The sequence below is a fragment of the Equus przewalskii genome, chromosome 30 (genome assembly GCF_037783145.1).
Source record: "Equus przewalskii isolate Varuska chromosome 30, EquPr2, whole genome shotgun sequence".
Classification (NCBI taxonomy): domain Eukaryota; kingdom Metazoa; phylum Chordata; class Mammalia; order Perissodactyla; family Equidae; genus Equus; species Equus przewalskii.
The window spans coordinates 16,530,271-16,551,505 of record NC_091860.1 but is presented as its reverse complement, the minus strand read 5'-3'; the positions used below and the strand labels follow the sequence as shown (position 1 = coordinate 16,551,505).

The 21,235-nt window shown below is 36.6% G+C and overlaps 1 protein-coding gene across 1 annotated transcript in view; it reads left to right on the top strand.

Moving 5' to 3' along the window:
* Positions 1-20,806, top strand: part of MRC1 (mannose receptor C-type 1) — an 89,237-nt gene extending 68,431 nt beyond the window's left edge. The window contains exons 23-30 of the mRNA XM_008541233.2: positions 544-646; positions 4,383-4,615; positions 7,033-7,198; positions 8,031-8,180; positions 17,029-17,142; positions 17,666-17,830; positions 18,937-18,978; positions 19,865-20,806. Coding sequence (XP_008539455.1) covers positions 544-646; positions 4,383-4,615; positions 7,033-7,198; positions 8,031-8,180; positions 17,029-17,142; positions 17,666-17,830; positions 18,937-18,978; positions 19,865-20,115 — 1,224 coding nt within the window. The 3' untranslated portion in view covers positions 20,116-20,806. The remainder of the gene's footprint in view (positions 1-543; positions 647-4,382; positions 4,616-7,032; positions 7,199-8,030; positions 8,181-17,028; positions 17,143-17,665; positions 17,831-18,936; positions 18,979-19,864) is intronic.
* The last annotated feature ends 429 nt before the right edge of the window (positions 20,807-21,235 follow it).

Genomic DNA, 21,235 nt, shown 5'->3' with positions numbered 1-21,235 from the left:
AACTCATTTACAACAAAAAAATAGAATATTTTTCCAGCCCTGGCATATTCTCCTGTAAGATTACAAATAAGGTGAAACTTTCTAGCTGTATAGTAGCAATTTGCTCTGAATACATAATAATACTTTTATAAATTAAATTAGCAATGAAATCTATAGATTGTACTTATTTCCCATTAATAGTAGGATGCCTATTTCTGGGTTTGGATTATGAGAATTGGTATGGAAAGGATACTGTGTTCTCCTAGTCTACTTGGTTCCTAAATTTTGATAGAGATTAGTAAAAGTTCTGATAGCAAATTTTTGCAGACCTATCTCCAAAATCTATTTAGTTTTCAAAAAAATAGCAAGAGTTCAGTACGAGGTATCCACATGGAAATGGATGCAGTTGCATAGACTGTAAAGACAAATTGAATATATTATAAATGGATTTGAATGATCTTAAAATTTGGAGGTAGGGATGAAGAATTTTTTTGTCTTATTAATGAACTGATTTAAATAATTTTGTTGATTCACACTTTTTTTTCTTTCTCCATAAACATACAGGCTGACTGTGTTGTTATGATTGGAGGGAAATCAAAGGATGCAGGAAAATGGATGGATGACACCTGTGACAGTAAGCGAGGCTATATATGCCACACACCTTCTGGTAAGTTCTACCAAACTTCACTTGCCTGTAAAAGCTGAGGATTATTATTATTATTATTTTTTGCTGAGGAAGATTCACCATAACATCCATTGCCAATCTTCCTCTTTTCGCTTGAGGAAGACTGTTCCTGTGCCAACATCTGTGCCAATCTTCCTCCACTTTGCATGTGGGACGCCAGCACAGCATGGCTTGATGGTCCATGCCTGGGATCCAAACCCATGAACCCTGGGCCAGCAAAGCAAAGTGTGCAAACTTAACCACTACGCCGCTGGGCTGACCTCCCAGTCTTTCTCTTTTTGTTTGTGAGCTGCCACTGCAGGAGCTCACCCAGCCTGCTGAAACGGAGCGTGCTGAGCTTAACCACTAGGCCACCAGGGCTGGCCCAAGAGCAGAGGATGTTTAATATAGATATTTTTCTAATTGCTGCCTCCTTAATTTCGCTGTGAACCTTAAACTGCTCTAAAAATATGAAGTGTTATAAGAAAATGATTATTCCCTTGTACATCAGCAGGTTTGTCTGACTCTCACTTTCATCCGTGTATGCCTGTGACAGACAAAAAGGGTGATGGTTTCTATAATGTATTCATGAATGTGCCCCCTCACCCATTACCAGAAAGTTTGGTGCAGTCTAACCTTGAAGTTGGAACTCTTTCTAATGTTAGAAATTTAGGATATTTGCCTCCCTGTGCCTTTAAAACAAAATGTCAGAGTAGGAATACCTCAGTTCAACTTGCATACTTTAAGAACCATTGGCACAAAACATCGTCTATGCTTCTTTTTTTGTTCTGTGTTCTGTGTCTTTAAAAATGTGGCTATCTGATTTCTGTTCCGTTTTTCATCTTAGGAAGCCTGACTATGGTTAAATGAAAATAAGACAGAGTTCCTGAGAATCAAGATTATGGTTGTACACGTTTTCGTGTCTAGTGAAACTAGAATAAAAATGTCTAGCTACACAAGAAGAGGCTCAGAAATTAAAAGACAGATTATAAAGATGAGGGTCGAGAGTGGGGTGGGCTGTTGTCTTCCTGAGCACAGCTCTTGGAGGATGAGTTTGAGTCAGAAGGTTCTTATTCTCCCAGGTCTAACAGATTTTTCTACACTTTCTGGCGAATCAGAGAACTAATGCCAACTCATCATGATGACTGAAAAGCACTAGGATATTTTCAGATGATTGAAAAGTACTGCAGGAATTCTAACCTTCTGTTAATCCCAAAGCCGGAGAAGGCCGTGTCACTTTTATGCCCCACAGCACCAGAATCTTAGGCCACCAGTGACGCCAAACCGTGCCATCTGTGCCTCTGTTCTTTGGGCGAAAGAGGAAGGCTCCTTGAAGGAGTGAATGACAGTTCACAAGCTTATTTAAAATCCTTTTTTTGGGACTGACCCAGTGGCACAGCAGTTAAGTGCGCATGTTCTGCTTCTCAGCGGCCCGGGGTTCGCCGGTTCGGATCCTGGGTGCGGACATGGCACTGCTTGGCACACCATGCTGTGGTAGGCGTCCCACATATAAAGTAGAGGAAGATGGACATGGATGTTAGCTCAGAGCCAGTCTTCCTCGGCAAAAAGAGGAGGATTGGCAGCAGTTAGCTCAGGACTAATCTTCCTCAAAAAAAATCCATTTGTTTCTTAATATTAACATAAGAGATAAAATATTTGCCACCAATAAGAAATATTTTGAAGATTTTTGGTGACTGAGGCTTCAGGAAAGGTTTCCAGTGTTAAAGTGAAAAAAGGCAGAATATAAAATTTCATAGACTATCAATTATGCAAAAAACACTATGAACCCTCTATAAAAAAAATAAGAACAAAAAAGATTAAGGAAATGCACCAAAATAGAAATAGTGGTTATCTTTGGATATCGAGATTAAGGGTGACTTTAGTCTTTTCATTGTATTATTGTATTTTTATTCATTTTTCAAAACCTCTCTCTTGATATATAAAAGTAGATAGATATGCACACATGTACATATATATATTCATGTATATGAATAAAAACCATTTAAAAATGTATAACACATTTTTTGTTGAAATTTTAGGAAATACAGAAAACCATAAAGAAGAGAAAAAAATACCCATAATATAACCACAGAAAATAACTTCTCAATATTTTAGTTTTTCTTTATTTTTTTCTATGAATGTTTTAATAAACAGGCAAAATGGACAGATGAGCTTAGTTTCCCAATTGCATATAGCCTGCCATGAAACATTTTTTTTTAGCTTTACTTCAAGCCTCATTTCACGCTTTTAGCAGTCTCCAAATTTTCCAGTGATATTAAGACAAACCCAGATCTCCACAAGCTGGGAAATGATAAAATTGTTCAGTTCCGATCAGCCGTGACAGTTCAGGCTCCTGGCCTGGGTCTCTCAGTTTAATAATATTCTACCAACACCAGGTGGCAGCAACAGCAGAAGAAAGGGGAGGCTGGCCTGGCTTGCTGAACTGAAGTTGCTGCCTTACCAGGCGAAATCAAAAGAAAGTTTGGCATTTGTGTAGTGACAGAACGAGGCAGACAGTGGATTAGGTTGGTGTCTAGTGGAACAAGGCAGAGAAGTGGCCAAGACAAAATCGGTAGGCAAGGATATCTCAAACCCTAGACCAGGGGTTGGCAACCTGTTTCTGTAAGAGACAGATGGTAAATATTGTGGCCTTTGAGAGGCCATACAGTCTGTGTTGCAATTACTCAGCTCTGCCGTGATCATAGACAAGCTTATCTATATAAACAAATAAGTGTGGCTGTGTTCCAATCAAACTTTGTATATGGACACATTTGAATTTCATATAATGTTTATGTGTCACAAAATGTTATTCATCTTTGATTTTTTTTTCCAACCATTTAAAAGCCATTCTTAGCTCATGGGCTACAGAAACAGACAACAGTCCAGGTTTCACACTCCAGCTGTCCTTTGCTGACCTTTTCCCTAGGGCACCAGCTAAGGCATGCAGAAACAAGCTGTTTTTTTGGGTCTTGATGGTGAGGGGCTCAGAGTATGGGTGGGCCTCAAACAACGATTAGAAACCCATGCTAGGAGATTGAGGAGGAAAGGTCAGAAAGCCAGAGTGACTCTGGCTTACAAGGGCTCTGGCTCTTAAGTCAGTTTGGATAAGATATGGGGGGTCTGGGTGAAGGGCATAGGAAATCATCAGTAAGAGTAAAGCTTGATCCTGAGATCAAGGTGAAATGAACCAGGGACCGGTGTACAGCTTCACGCCAGAACTTAAACCTGTCTCTTGAAGGTGCATTACTCACAGGTGGCATCAAACAGATAGAAATAGATGCAAATTCATGGAGAGAGTGGAACAGATTGGGGAGTGGGGGGGGAGGAGAAGACTGTTCTTCACCTTGAAATTTGACCCAGATGGAAAAATAAAGATTAGTAATGACAGGATGATATTCTTTCATTTATAGGATTAAACTGTGGCATTTTTTTTCATCCAGATACTGGATCTCATTGAATTTGTAAGCCCATATGTTTTTTCAGTTTAGAGACTTGATCATGTTTGCTGTATTATTCTAAACACCGTTTGGAAATTATTTAATTCAATCAGGCATACTGATTAAAAAATAGAGCTTTGTTTTCTCGTGCAAAATGGTTCATGAAAATATTTTTAACATCTGATAGCTTGCATTTGTGCTATTCTGATTATTTTTGTGATGTATGAGATAGTAGTCATGTATTGATGGCACTCAAGTAGTGTTTATTGATAATGCTGATGAAAATGATCTTTTTATTCCAGACCCTTCCTTGCCTAATTCTCCAGCAACAATTCCAACAGATGGCTTTATCAAATATGGCGAAAGTAGCTATTCACTCATGAAATTAAAGTTACAATGGTATGAAGCAGAGGAGTATTGCAAGCTTCACTCTTCCCTTATTGCTAGCATTCTAGATCCCTATAGTAATGCATTTGTGTGGATGCAAACGCAAACGTTTAACGAACCTGTGTGGATCGGCCTGAACAGTAACTTGGTAAGATACTGGAAACATGTGCGACTTGACGTGATTGATAAATTGTGATTGAATACTATTCCCTTTCTGTTCATTCTGTTGGGCACTTGTTATGTCTAAGAAACTGTGTCGGGCAGTATGAATAATACTAACGTGAACAAGATCTCTTTCAGAGATCAAATGCCTTCAAGGCTCTCGCGAGCTAGTAATGTATGTCGGAAATCAAACAAAGCCTTATCTAACTTATATTAACTCTCATATTCCTTTTGAATCTTAAAATTAAATTCTGCATCTAAACAGTTTTATTTATTAATTTCTTTTTTCTAATGTTGTGATTACAACTATGCCATGAGAATTAAGAAAGCAGGTCAGGGGGTTGGGCTGATGGCATAGTGGTTAAGTTCACGAGCGCCACTTTGGTACCACGGGGTTCACAGGTTCAGATCCTGGGTGCAGACCTAGCATCGCTCATCCAGTGACTCTGTGGTGGCATCCCACAGAAAATAGAGGAAGATTGGCACGGATGTTATCTCAGCAAAAATCTCCCTCAAGCAAAAAGGAAGATTGGCAAAAGATGTTAGCTCAGGGCCAATCTTTCTTACAAAAAAAAAAAAAAAAAGGAAAAAAAAGAAAGCAAGTCAGGGCATAGTTCCTGGGTGAAGAAGATACTTCTTATTTTTCGTGGCAAGGCATTCTAGAGTTGCTATCAGTCTGGAAGTTGTGGAGCTCCCATCCATGCATGAGAAATTTCATTTCAGTCAATTCCCTGTATTCCATAACAGAGAAAGGAAGGTTGGCAGAGAATGGAGTGGAGTGAAGGGTGAGGCATAGAAGTAAGAGTGGTGATGGAGGAGTTGCCAAAATAGTCCTAAAATGAGTCTTTGATGCTCCATGACCCGTCTATCCTCCCTCCCTCCATCCATCCACATAGCTATTCAGCCAGCAACTTCCTAGTAGAAGAAATAGAGTTTCAAAAAGTAGTTAAGAGACAATACAAGAAGTGTCAAAGAGAGGAATACACAAAGGATCACAAGAGGAGAGAGAAAGGGTCAGTGATGCCACGGCTGAGGACCAAGAGGGCTTCTCAGAGAAAGTAAAACTTTATGGATATCGTCTAGGATGATGGAACGTAAGGAAGGAGTACCAAGAAGAGGGAAAAGGATAGAAGGGGAGAAAACTGTAAAGTAGATTGGTGTCAGATTTTTAGAGCTTCTAATGCTGTGATGCAGAGATGGAATTTATACTTCAAGCAATGAGTATTTCTTCAATAGGGAAGTGAATATTTAAAAAGAAGTAATTCTATAATGATTTCTGTGATTAAACATAGGCAAGACATTTTTATGTCTATTTTAACTCTATTTTCAGTAATCAATTCACTTGATCATTCACTCATTTTCTTCTCACTGACATGCTGGCAATTCTCTTGTGAGTTTAGAATAAGCTTTCATTTATTTTCAGAAAGATTAAATAGCTTTCCACTCTATCAACATTTAACGAAAACAGTATTATTATCTTCCTTACATCTATGGAGTTAATGATTAGATAGGCATTATTTGATTAAACATGGTAGAATACTACAAAATTCTAACTTGGGATAACCCATGCTTTTGATTTTGTCATTAAATCTTTGATAATTGGCTTGGTAAATTAAATAATACAATTAAAAAGGGGTCAATGGTTTGAATTGTTTAAAAATTTATCTCTGCTTAGTGTCACGGATATATCATCCGTTCTTCGACTTTACTGTAAAATCTCATTTAAATCGTTAATAGGGTGTTATTGGTAAGTAAATTTTTGGTGTTATCGATTAATTTGTATGTGACCATAAATGTGTTCAACTAACTTTCATGGAAATGAAGTGTGCAAACTGAAAAAATCAGCTTTTTAAAAATTGCCATTATGATTAGTTATAGTTGAAAGATCATCTAATTAGAAGGCAAGACAACTAGGTGCCTTGGTTGTCTACCCACGTGACCTTATCTAAGTCATTTGTCACTGACGCTGTTTTAACAGAGAAACAATGAGAGGATCAAAAGAGATTAGTGTTTCTCTCAGGGGTCCATGACTTCAGTGAAAATTACTAATTTTTATTGTCATTTCAATGATTATATAATAAATATTTTATTTGTTCTCAAGATGAAACTTCTCTTTTGCGCTGAAAGACTGCAAATAGAGTTTCACAGAATAAGACATAGGTTTTTAAGTCAGTGTTTTTGAAATTAGCCTCCAAGGATGTGTTCGTGGAGCTCTCCAAGAAAGCCTGCATTTACTGAATTTGAGTTGGTAGAAATGATTTATAATGTTCTTCTTATTCCGAAACATTGGAGATTCTTTATCAAATCACAATCTTAAATATAGTTTTTCATGCTCCCTTGGTTCTTTTGGTATTCTCTAAATGAAGGCAGGCTCCACGTTAATGGTTGTTTTTGTTCTTGCAGACCCATAATGAATATGTTTGGACTGATAAATGGAGGGTGCGGTACACTAACTGGGCTGCTGACGAGCCCAGGCTGAAATCAGCGTGCGTTTATCTGGATGTTGATGGCTATTGGAAGACAGCATATTGTAATGAAAGCTTTTATCTTCTCTGCAAAAGATCAGATGGTAATTGAATACGCGAAAACAATTAAGGAATTTGAAATGTTCTCAATCAACAAATACATGCCACTCTTGATATTCTTAAATAGTAACATGTCTTGGTAGCCTAAGAATAAGGTAAAACATTATTCTTTCACCTAACAAAAGACAGACTTGGTAATAAACAAATGTACATGGATCAAAATAAAGGGGATAGAAAATTTTTCTTCATTGCTAGAGTTTATTTGCTCCTTATAAATTTCTGAAGTTTTGTTTCTGAGATTATCCTCTGAATCTATGATGTCAGATTCCCCAGGAAATTACGATTACCTTTGACGTCGAGAGCACGCCTGTAGATGCATGTAGATTCATTGGAGTCAGTGATGCTGCAGTGCTACGGTCTTCAAATACAGTCTTAGAAGTGGATAGTAACACAGTGCCAGAATTTAACTATAGCATTTAGTTATATCACAGATGTCAGTCATAGCTAAGAAGGGTTTATAGGGGTTAAGATCCAGAAAAGGATAGCAGTGTCTTGAAAGAGATCTCCCTCTGCAAATTATTTTGGGGGGGAACTTATTAACATCTTTGTAGGTATCTATAGACCTGCATTCTTAATTATGAGTGTGATTAGTTTCCACTATACCACGGTACATTCTACTGAAATATATTTAAAGTGAAAAAAATGATAAAGTAAAAATAAAACCCAATAATAAATATGGTGGATCCAAATGATTACTATTAGAACCCTTTTTTAATTATGATAAGTGATGACATTTTCCTTAGCTACTACTATATTATTCTATGTACTTCAGAAACTTCAGGTTTTAGTTTATTTTAAATGTCTTTTTACTAACAGAAATCCCTGCCACTGAACCTCCACAACTGGCTGGCAGATGCCCAGAGTCAGAGCACAGCGCGTGGATTCCTTTTCATGGTCACTGCTACTATATCGAGTCTTCGTATACAAGGAACTGGGGCCAAGCTTCTCTGGAATGTCTCCGAATGGGTAAGTGCCACATTTCCTGTAAGAAAATCTCACAATCATCTATTCTGAATTACTATGGTACTAATAAAACTGTACATTAAAGACATAAGGAATAAAAATAACTGGTTATTTTTCTTAATAATTTATATTATAACAGAATGGCCAACATCACACCCCCCAAAATGTAATTTCCAACGTGGTAGGCTCAAAATCTTAAAAAATTCCAGTAGAAAACAATCATTTGCTGAACAAGTCTGTCTTACTTTCTGCCCTAATCTTCTCACTTGTTAGGATTCTCATTCTCAGTTGTCTCTTATGATTGATAAGCTCAGGTTTCAGAAATGTCCAAGAACCACTTTGCTTTACCATTAACAGAAAAACATTTGGATCTGATTATTGTTTGTGAAGAAAAACAAAACTCAAATAGACAGACATAGATGGATAATTTCCCCCCTGAAATAAAATGTCAAATAAAACTAATTTTTCAGGGCACTTTAAAAATCCACTTCATTAAATCCCACTGACTCTTTTACAGAATTATTTTTTTTTGCTGAATTTGGCTTATGCCCTAAGTGAGCATTCTTCATCCGACAGCGCTGTGCGATGGTTGTGTTGTCATTTCCTTCACGTTCATTCAGAAGTCAACCTTGAGTTCTGACGTTGTCTTTTTACTTTTATGTATCTATTTTTTCTTTAGCTTTATTGAAGTATAATTGGCAAATAAAATTATAAAACATTTAAAGTACACGACATGATGATTTGATATACATATACATTGTGAAATGCCTCCCACCTTCACGTTAATTAATACATCTGTTGCATCACATATTTACCTTTGTTTTTTTCTTTTTTAGTGAGAACACTTAAGCTCTACTCTCTGAGCAAATTTCAATTATACAATACAATGTTGTCAACTATAGTCACTATGTTATATGTTGCTGGATCCTCATACTTCATTCATCTTATAGCTGAAAGTTCGTACCCTTTACCAAACTCTCACTATTTCCCCCAACCCTCGGCTTCTGGCAATTACTGTTCTACTCTCCGTTTCTGTGAGTTAGCCTTTTTTCTTTTTAATTTCACATGTAAGTTTCCCATGCACTATTTGCCTGTCTCTGTCTGGCTCATTTCCTTAGAGTAATGCCCTCCAAGTTAATCAATGTTGGCAGGATTTCCCTCTTTTTTAAGGCTGGATAATATTCCATTGTATGTATATATAATATTATTTTTTATCCTTTGATTCTGTCGATGGACACTTACTTAGGTTGTTTCCATACCTTGGCCATTATGAATAACGCTGCAATGAACATGGGAGTAGAGATATCTCTTTGAGATAATGATTTCATTTCCTTTGGATATAGACCCGGAAGTGAAATTGCTGGGTCCTATGGTAGTTCTATTTTTAGTTTCTTGAAGAACCTCCATACTGTTTCCTGTAGGAACTGTACCAGTTTACATTCACAGCAACACTGCACAAGGGGTCCCTTTTCTCCACCTCCTTGTCAGCATTTGTTATCTCTCTCTTTTTTTTCCCCACAGGAAAAGATTTGCCCTGAGCTAATATCTGTTGCCAGTCTTCCTCTTTCTTTTTTCCTCCCTAAAGCCCCAGTGCATGGTTGTATATCCTAGTTGTAAGTCCTTCTAGTTCTTTTATGTGGGATGCCACCACAGCATGACAACTGACCAACAGGGGGTGTGGTTCCATGACTGGGAACTGAACCTGGGCTGCTGAAGTGGTGAGAACACCAAACTTTAACCACTAGACCATCAAGGCTGGCTCTGTTATCTCTCTTTTTGATAATAGGCAGCCTAATAAGTGTGAGGTGATATCTCATTGTGGTTTTAATTTGTATTTCCCTGATGATTAGTGATGCTGAGCACCTTTTCATGTATCTATTAGCCATTTGTAAGTCTTCTTTGGAAAAAAGTGTCTATTCATTTCCTTTGCCCATTTTTAAATTGGGTTATTTGTTGTTTTGATATTGAGTTGTATCAATGCCTTGTGTATTTTAGATATTAAACTCCTATTAGAATATGTGGTTTGCAATGTTTTCTCCCATTCCATAGGTTGCCTTTTCATTTTATTTATGGTTTTCTTTGCTATGCAGAAGCTTTGTGATTTGATGGAGTCCCGTTTGTTTATTTTTGCTGTTGTTGCCTTTGCTTATGGTGTGGTGTCAAATCCAAAAAATCGTCACCAATATCGATGTCAAGGAGCTTACTATCTATGTTTTCTTCTAGGAGTTTCATGGTTTCAGGTGTTACATTCAAGTCTTTAATCATTTTGAGTTGATTTTTCTGTACAATGTAAGACAGAGGTCCAGTTTTCTCAGCACCATTTATTGAAGAAGCTATCCTTTTGCCTTGTATATTCTTAGCTCCTTTGTTGAAAATTTACTGACCATATATATATATGGGTTTATTTCTGGGCTCTTTATTCTATTCCACTGATCTATGTTTCTGTTTATATGCCAGTAATACACTGTTTTGATTAGTAAAGCTTTGTGAAATAGTTTGAAATCAGGAAGTGTGATGCCTCTAGCTTTGCTGTTTCTCAAGATTACTTTGGCTATTCGGGTTCTTTTGTGGTTCCATTCAAATTTTATGATTCTATTTCTGTGAAAAATGTCATCGGAATTTTATTAGGGATCGCATTGAATATGTAGATGGCTTTGGGTAGTATGGACATTTTAACAATATTAATTCTTTCAGTCCATAAGCATGGTATATCTTTTCATTTATTTGTGTCTTCAATTCTTTCATCAATGTTTCATCATTGTCAGTGTACAGGACTTTTACCTCCTTAGTTAAATTTATTCCTAAGTATTTTACTCTTTTTAAAGCCCTTGTAAATAGCATTGTTTTCTTAATCTCTTTCTGATAGTTTGTTGTTAGTTTATAGAAACACGAGTGATTTTCGTATGTTGATCTTGTATCCTGCAACCGTACTGAATTCATTTATTAGTCCTGTTTTTTAGTGAAGTCTTTAGAGATTTCTACATATAAGATCATGTCATATGTAAACAGAGACAGTTTTACTTCTTTCTTTTTGGTTTGGATGCTTTTTGGGTTTTTTGTTTTGTTTTTTTTTTTTTGCCTTGTCTAGTTGCTCTGGCTAGGTCTTCCATTTCCATGTTGAGTAAAAGTGGTGAGAGTGGACATCCTTAGCTTGTTCCTGATCTGAGAGGAAAAGCTTTCCACTTTTCAGCATTGAGTATGATGTTAGCTGTGGGCTTATCATTTATGGTTTTTATTTTGTTGAGGTACTGTGATTTCTGCGTGTACTTTTTATAGTTTCTATCTTTTTGTTGAAATTCTTTGTTTGTTCGTGCATTGCTTTCCTGACTTCAGTGAGCATCTTTATAACTGTTATTTTGAACTCTCTATCAGGTCAATCACTTCTCTCTGTTTCATTAAGGTAGGTTTGGAGATTTATCATGTTCTTTTGTTTGGAACACGTTTTCTTTTTTCTTCATTTTCTTTGACTCTCTGTGTTGGTTCCTGCACATTAGACAGAACAGACCACCTCGCCCAGTCTTGAAAGACTGGTCTCATGTAGAAGTGAAACTCATCAATCAACCCAGCCCAAGCTCCTGTCTGTCTCTCACACCTTTGTGATTGTCCAACCTGCTGTCTTTGTTTTTAGTGGCTCCCAGTAGTTGAGGTTGTGCCAAGACCCAAGGATATCCCAAAGGAGAGGATCACAGTCAGCTCATAAATGCAGGCTGATTAGAAGCTGGACCCTCAGGCAGAAGCTGGGAAAGTACATAAGCCAGGTGTGTGTACAGCTCCTTTCAGAGGATATTATTGACCTGGTTTTATCATTGCAGCAGGCCAGAGGGAGAGGTGGTGGCAGTGCCCACCAGCTCCCCCGAGCTTTGTGGAGGATCACAGCTGGCCCCAAATGCATGAAAATGAGCAGCCAGACCCCCAGGCAGCAGGTTGTAAAGTCTGCAGTCAATCTCCTTCCAGGGAAACACAGAGATGGGCGTTTTTGCCTGTTTCCTCTTAGCTGAGCCCTGGGAATAGAGGCATGGTGAATACTTGCATGCCCATTAAGAACTGCTTTGTGGTTTTCTATAGTCCTGTAGGTCTCATGACTGGAAATCTCATTGGCTTTCACATCTAGGTGTTTTGGGGATCCATCCCTCATGTGGTAGCCTTAAAACTTGGGGGGCTAGACATGTGGCCCAAACCCTTCACTCCTCAGAGAGAAGCTGAGAGTTAGGGGTTCCCTCCTTATTGTATGGTGCTGTGCTGGGGGTGGGGTTTATGAAGAGAGTGTGTCTCAGCCTTTCCTACTTGTTTAGGTATGGGTATTTTCACAATTGCCCTATGTGTAGGAGTCACTGAACTGGTTTCTGGATTTCTCTGAAGGAATTGCTCTATGTTTAGCTATTCATTTGGTGTGTCTGTGGGAGGAGGGAATTTCACGGGCTTCTTACCATCTTAGTCCCTCCCTTTGAATTTTGACTTTAAATTCCGTGTCAGATGAAGTCTACTTTGTCAGTTTTTGCTTCATGTATTTTGGGGCTTTATTGTTAGGTACATGTAAATCTATAATTGTTGTACAGTCTTGATGAATTGAAACTTTAATCATTGTAAAATGTCAGTATTTGTCTCTAAAAAAGTAACAATTTTTGTCTAAAAGTCTATTTTGTGTATTATTAGTATAGACACTGCAGCTCTTTCTTTGTTACTGTTTGCATAGCATATCTCTTTCCATGCTTTTACTTTCAACCTATTTGTGTCTTTCACTCTCAAGTGTGTATTTTGTAGACAGCATATAGTAGGATCATTTTAAAATTTATTTCCATTTATTTATTCTTATTTTTTATTCATTCTCTGTCTTTTGATTGGAGTAGTTAATCCATTTACATTTAATGTAATTACTGATAAGGTAAAATTTGTAAGTGCTATTTCATTTATTTTCTGTATGTCTTACGTCTTTTGGTTCTTCCATTTCTCCATTTCTGCCTCCTTTTATGTTAAAGAGATAATCTCTAGTGTACCATTTTAATTTCCTTGTTATTTCTTTTATGATGTATTGTTTATTTTCCTAGTGGTTGCCCTGGGTATGACAATTAACATCTTAATATGCAACAATCTAGTTCAAATTAATATAAATGTAATTTTAATAGTGTACAAAAATTTTGCTCTTATATAGCTCCATTCCCTCCACAATCCTTTGTGATATCATTGTCATGCAAATGCATCTTTATACATTGTATGCCCATCAGCACAAATTTATAATTTTTGCTTCATGTACTTGTCTTTAAATCATATAAGGTTAAAAAAAAGAATTACAAACAAAAAGTAAATTAATACTGTCTTTTATTTTTACCTACGTAGTTACCTTTACTGATGCTCTTTATTTCTTCTTGTGGATTTGAGTTACTATCAAGTGTTCTTTCATTTCAGCCTGAAGAACTCTCTTTAGTATTTCTTGTAGAGTAAATCTGCTGGGGACAAATTCTTTCCATTTTTGTTTATCTAGGAATGTCTTAATTTTCCCTTCATTTTTGAAGGATAGTTTTGCTGGATAGAAAATTGTTGGTTGAGAGTCATTTTCCTTCAGCCTTTTGAATATGTCATCCCACTGCCTTCTGGCCTACACGGTTTCTGATGAGAAATCAGTGTTAATTTTATTGAGGATCACTTGTACATGATGAGTCATTGCTCTTGTGCTGATTTTAAGATTCACTGTCTTTTGACAGTTTGATTATGGTGTGAGTCTCCTTGAGATTATCCTTGTTGGACATTGTGGAGCTTCCTGGGTGTATACATTAATGTTTTTCATCATATTTGGGAAGGTTTGGGCCATTATTTCTTCAAGTCTTCTTTCTGCCTCTTTCTTTCCCTCCTTTCCTTCTAGGAATCCCACTATGTGTATTTTGATATGTTTGATGATGTCCCACAGATCTCTGAGGTTCTGTAAATTTTTCTTCTTTTTTCCCCATTATTCAGACTAGATCATCTCAATTTACCTATTTTCAAGTTTGTTGATTATTTCTTTTGCTTTATTAAATCTGCTGTTAAGGCCCTCTAGTGGGTTCTTTCTTTCAATTATTGTAATTTTCAACTCCAGAATTCTATTTTTAAAAAATAATTTCTCTCTTTATTAATATTCTCTATTTAGTGAGACATTGTCTCACACTTTCTTTTGGTTTTTTAGATGTGTTTCCCCTTAGTTATTTAAACATCTTTAGCATGGCTGCCTTAAAGTCTTTGTCCAGTAAATCCGAGGTGTGGCTTTCTCAGGGAGAGTTTGTATTGACTGCTTCTTTTCCTGGGTATGGGCTGTACTTCCTTGCTTACTTGCATTTCTTGTAATTTTTTGTTGAAAATTGAATATTTTAAATAATATAATAGGAACCTTTGGAAATAAGATTTTTTTCCACTCCACAGAGTTTGTTGCTATTGCTGTTTGTTGTTGTTTGCTTATTCCTTCACTGACTCTCCAATTCTTTTTCATGTGAGGTCAGTTTAGTCTCTGCTTAGTGGTTGGCTAATGATTGGGAAAAGATTTTCTTAAGTTCCTGGAAAAAATAAGTCTCCCAGGTTTTACTCAGGGGCTTTGTCTGAAGACATGCTTTCAACACTCATACAGAAAGATTAAAACTCTGCCTTCACCTTCACTTCCTGCTTGTGCAGATCCTCAAGGTCAGCCTTGAGGTGAGAGCTTAAGGATTTCTCAGTTCTTTGTCAGAAATGCACATAGTCCTGGGCATGTCCACACCCCAGTTCATGTCTGTGGCCTTCTAAATGCCCAGGAATAGGTCAGTGCTTTTTAAAGCTCCCTATGGACAGCTCATTCTCATTTTACCTTTTAAGTTTTTTGGTTAGCTTGTTGTTTTCCTGAAATGTTATACCTGCCTCAGGCAGCTGTGATGTTAGACAATTGCCACGGATAGTTTTTGACGTACATTCCCAGGAAAAAGGCTGTTTACACTAGGTGAACTCTGAATCAGATCAAATAAAAGCAAGCTTTGCAACTGAGGTTTTCCAGGGAACTGTCAGAGACATCCAATAGTGGAAATTTTTTGAGAATGGGAATTTGAAAGAACTCCAACCCCATTCTGACTTTTCCAGTGGCTTCTAGGCTACTGGTTTTCACTGTGATTTAGGGCTGTTGGTTTTTAGGACAACCACAGAGCTAGGAATAAGACAATAGGATTAGGACAAGTTAAAACACCATGAAGCTCACTATTCATACCAAGATTGAATCATTTTTCTTGAATAAATTCTTCCTGGATTGTTACAAGCCATTAATTAATCTTCTGCCTTCTAAAAAAGTTGATTTTGACAAATTTTTCAGTGTTTTATTGCTTTTGCAGAGAAGAGGATTTTCAGGGGTACTTACTCTGCCATTTTTTATGATGTCACTTGAAGTCTGCTTTGTGCTTTTTTCATTAAAAAAACATTTTTCCTTCATGTTGCTCAGTATTTTTAAAAATTTTGCAATGAATATGTAGAAATATTGTTTTCAATTTTTAAGTGACTATATTTTCCTGTAAATAAAGTGAGTGATTCTCATTCATCAAATTATGTCCAAATATTTTGAAACGGCTATTGTCTATGAAATACATTTAATAACAGAATATGTAAAAGTGCCATGAAAAAAATCCTCAGGGGGGCAATCCAGGACCCAGTAACATGGGATACAGGCCTATGGTTAAGTGTAGGCCCTCAAGATGCAGAGTGCCTGGATCATGCCGTGAATCTGCCCTCTACTATCATTAGGATCTTGGCAAATTGCTGACACTCTGCACTTTAGGTTCCTTATCTATAAAATGGGTAACAATAGTACCCATTTAATAAGGGTGTTGTAAAATTTTAGTGAGCTCATGCTTGTAAAGCCCAAAGCAAAATATCTGGCATAAAGTGCTTAAAATATATTAGTATTTATTATTAAAAAGCTATAGATGTTTACTATAAAATCAAATGCCAACACTCAACCAACCTTAATCTAATGTGGGTTGTCAGTGCCATAGTCATCCAGTCAGTCTTTCAATTTCCTCTCTTCTTACTTTGTATAATTCTATACATAACAGCTGGATTAAGACAGTGTATTGCATCATTCTGCTGCCTGAAAAAACTAAATGTTCTTTATCACCGCATTACCCTAAATACCAATCTCTTGCCATCTGCAGTGAGGCCTAACCCAAGTCCATTTTTACCCATTGACCAGATTAGTCTAGTCACACTGAACCATCTGTTAATGCTTTCAATTTCCCCCAGTAGATTGATCTATCTATTGTCTATGATCATTCTAGCCTATCTTTATCATATTACGTCACCATAAACCACATATGAAGGATTCCACGTGTCTGTCAGCCATGTTCCTGAAGAAGCTCTATGCTTTCCTCTATGTCTTTTCTTTTATTCTTTCTCTTCCTGGAATTATTTTCTATCTTTTCTTCTTGAAATCCTATGTTCCTTAATGTCTTAAATTCTATTTCCTCTATGCTCCCTTTTAGTTGCTTCACCTAAAACAAGTCTTCTCCCTATTTGACATGTCAGTAGCATATTATACTTATTTCCTCATCTAATGCTTTCCTTTATACTCTCAACTCATTACTACCCACTGAACCATAACCTTCTTAAGACATATTCTATGTCCTACTCATCTTTGCATGTCCTGCAGCAAGTTGTTCAGTGCTTGAGCAAGAATGATGCTTAAAAAATCATATTTTCAGAATGGAAATTGAGATTCTGAGACGACAAATGTCCACTCTTTGAAATTCTTCCCCTTAAGTGGCGAGGTTGGGATGATTTTTATTGCTCTTAATATCAATACTGTCATTATAAAAATATTTTTAGGTACTTCAGTGTGCTTCCATCATATTTGTCCTTTTACAATTTGCAGGTTCCTCTTTGGTTTCCATTGAAAGTGCTGCTGAATCAAGTTTTTTGTCATATCGAGTTGAGCCACTTCAAAGCAAAACCAATTTTTGGATAGGATTGTTCAGAAATGTTGAAGGTGATTTTCACAGAGCAATTATTTAATCACAAATATTTCAAAATATTGTACGTTAAACAAGGTGTCAGTTCCAGAAAGTCTTGCCTTAAACAAATGATTAATTTGTGAAGAGTTTAAAAATTCGAACTCATATTTTCCTTTGAGATAAGAACTGAAATTTTAAATGACTCATATATTGTGCTATCTTGAAAGTTTCTAATTATAAGCATGTCTTCTGTGGCTAAATTAGTCTAAAAAGAAAATATCTTCTATCTTTTCCTGGAAAAAAATTAGGGAAGGATGAGTATACATATTTGTACTAATTAGGAATTTTCAACTAAAGCTTTACAAGAAAGATATTTCTCTCAGTTTCCTTCTCTGTAGTAATGAGTCATTGTAATCTTGCCTCTTAAAAGTCTGGTTGTAAACAATGATTGATTGTAGTATAAAATAATATACTTGGAAATTTTACATGAATAAGTTAAATTTATTTTAAGATGGATTATTTTGAACTTTACCTTTATTGGCTTTATTTGATAATCAGGAAAGTGGGTGTGGATAAACCACAATCCAGTCTCCTTTGTCAACTGGAACACGGGAGACCCCTCTGGTGAACGAAATGATTGTGTAGCTTTGCATGCATCTTCTGGATTTTGGAGTAATATTCACTGTTCTTCCTACAAAGGATATATTTGTAAAAGACCAAAAAGTAAGTAAGAATTTGTCCCATGGTACATAAGTTCACAGATCACCATTTCTTTCAAATGTTAAGATATCCGGTGTGGGATTATAATGTGATTACAGGTCCCTTGCAAGCTTTCCTCCTGGATAAGTGACAAATCCAGTCTACCATGGCAATCAATTGTCTGCAGCTCTGAGGCAGCACGACACACTCTCTGTCTGCTTAGCTGACATAATGATTTTGGTAGATCAATACATTTACAATGGAATATCCATACCTATGGATTTGTGAAGTCGCAAGCAGTGTGGAGAGCCAGCCTACAGAACCTTATGGCATGAGAGGAGAAGAGATGAAACAGTCCCCTGGCCAAACCAGAGGAGGTCAGGGTTCTGGAGAGGAATCAGGATTTATTATGGGATAAATCATGTAAGACCAAGGAAGTCTCCTTCTGAGACTGGGTGGCAGACCACGGAAGGACAAGGATTGAGGGAATTAATAGAATTTGCTCCCGATGTATCTGGACTTTAATAATATTTTTATTCCATTCCACTTCACATAATATCCTTCCCAAGAGATAAAATGATTAATTAGATAATAGATTTAAATGAATGAACTAGATATATCAGCACTTCATCCCCAGTGGATTTGATTGTTTTAGAATTGTGTAGTTCTCCAGTCTTTTCAAATTCTGTTCTAAGATGCCAATCCCTTTGGTGCAATGTTGGAGGCTTATTTTACTTTTCACTCAAATGCCTTGCAATACCTTAGGCTTCAGTGGGCGAATTTCACAATTGCTAGCCCAGAATACATTATTTATGGGTAGATTGGGTAGATTTTGAGGGTGAATCAGTGGCTCAAATGCAACTCAGAAGATTACACTTTTAGATCTTCTAATGTATTCAAATTCTCCATACTGTAAGATGCTGTTATAGAATACATAGGCTGATAAGTCCATCTGTATAGATATACGGATCTATCCATCTATCTATCTATTGTCTGTCTATATCATCTCATATCACCATAAACCAAATATGGAGGATTCCATGTATCTGTGACCAAATAATACTCACTATCAACATGCAATTATTGTGGGTTTCTATAAGTATTTAATTAAATTCTTATTTTACACACAGTTGTTGATGCTGAACCTACTACTGCATTAATTACAACAAAAGGTAAGACCATTATGAAATTTCTAGTTCTATATTAGTAATACATCCATACAGTTTGTTTCAAAAACCATAATAATCCCTTCCTACACTCCCCGCACTCTCAGTAGAATTGTGTGAGCTTTACTAGCCTTTGACATTATGTCATCAACTTGCCTTGAATGATGCTCTACAAAAACAGACCTTGGAGTCAAGTTGGTGTTTTTACTGTAGATGTTACGGAAGACATTGACTGCTCTGTTACAAAGAGTTGCCTTATGAAAACCCAAGGAAGAAATTTCTCTCAGGCATCCCTGTGGTTTTTTCTTTTCTCTTTTTTTAAGCAATGTTTTTCATTTTAATTTTATAGACAATTTGAATTAGGTAACTGATCCTATTTCGCTCATTTTGTTGGCTGCTAAAAAAACACAAAGTGAGATTTATGGCTTGCCTGCAACCCCCATATAACCTCATGGGTGCTATTGGTTAATTAATTATAGTCATGAATTCAGATTTCCACTACTCCTATTTTCTTTTTCCCCTAATTTTCTCTCTTGCTTTTTATTGCCACCATCATTATTATTACTATTCTATTTACCTTCATATGATATATTTGTAAGCAGCCTTAAATTATTTTGAAACAGGTATAAATATTTTAAAATATCGATTCACCAGCTCCATGCTGCATAGACATGAAATATTCTTGCAACTGAATAATAATCTTAACATTTAAAGTAATCCTCTATGTCATAAGGACTCCGCTTTTCATTTCCGGCATGTCTGTTTGAGAAATGTCTCTGGAAAGAATATTCTTGCATTTTAGTTTTTCAAAAAAGAAAGTTGTATTGTTCTCCATAGCATTCAACCTTCTGCCTCCCTCCACCTTTTTCCTAATGATTTTGTTTATTTATAGCTGACCCAAGGAAGATGGAACCTCCCAAACCGTCTTCCAACATGGCAGGAGTCGCAGTCATTGTGGTCCTCCTGATTATAATCGGTGCTGGCCTCACTGCATATTTCTTTTATAAGAAAAGACGTGTGCACTTACCTCAAGAGAACACTTTTGAAAACACTCTCTATTTTAACAGTAGATCAAGTCCGGGAACTGGTGATACAAAAGATCTCATGGGCAACATTGAACAGAATGAACACGCCGTCATCTAGTATCATAATGTGATTTAGATGTATTTGAATTTTATAAAATTGTAACTCAAATGTTAAGGTCTTTAATTCAATGTGATTGTTTCCTTTAAAATTAGTACTGTATTGCACTTGTCTGTCCTTTTTCTTTGCCTAATTGCAGAAATAATTGCTCATTTTCTAGCCTGGCGAGATATTTTCACAAGAGAGGAATAATAATATTGACTATCACTTAAAAAATATCTTAGGTGAAGACACGGCACGAAAATGCCAACATTTAAGCATCACTCGTGCAGCTAATTTCGACTGTGTGCAGATTACAAAAACCTCAAACTTGTAAGCTTCCTGAAATAGTTTAAAGAGCTCCCAAAGTAGTTACCTACTGAATTGTATTTCCGTAATTAGAAGACCATTTCAAAAACTAAGTACAAATAACCTCTAGTGGCATAAAAATGTAGCCATGTTTTTCTTTTAGCAATCTTGATTTTCACTCCAGTTATTTAGAATTGTATTTGTACATGTGCAGAAAAAATTAGGCAGCTGAGAATCTTGTGTTCCCCAAGCAGAGTTTTCTAGACTGAATATTGCAAATGTGTTCTCTGTCCTGTTCTATGTATATCAGGAATGCCAAGATGTGAAATAAAACTGTAAATTTGCGCAACTGGATGTACTTAGATAATGTGAAATAAACGTCAAAGACAAGGTCTATTTTTAATAGATTTGTATTTTGGTGATCTTGCTAAGTGTCAATTCTCTTTTAAATGTGATTTCTTTATCCATTTACGTTACACTTAGCTTTAGTCTGAAAATAAGCGATTTTATCAGTAGAGGAATTCTTTAAATTAAACCCTTCATCTATGTGGAAAAGATATGTTGCTAAAATACCATGCATGGTGGCCGGCTCCATGGCCAAGTGGTTAAGATCGTGTCCTCCGCTGCGGTGGCCCAGGGTTTGGATCCTGGGCGCGGACAACATGGCACCACTCGTCAGTCCACGTTGAGGTGGCGTCCCACATCCCACAACTAGAAGGACCTGCAACTAAGATATACAACTGTGTATGGGGGGCGGGGTTGGGGAGATAATGAAGAAAAAAAAAAAGATTGGCAACAGTTGTTAGCCCAGGTGCCAATCCTTAAAAAAAAA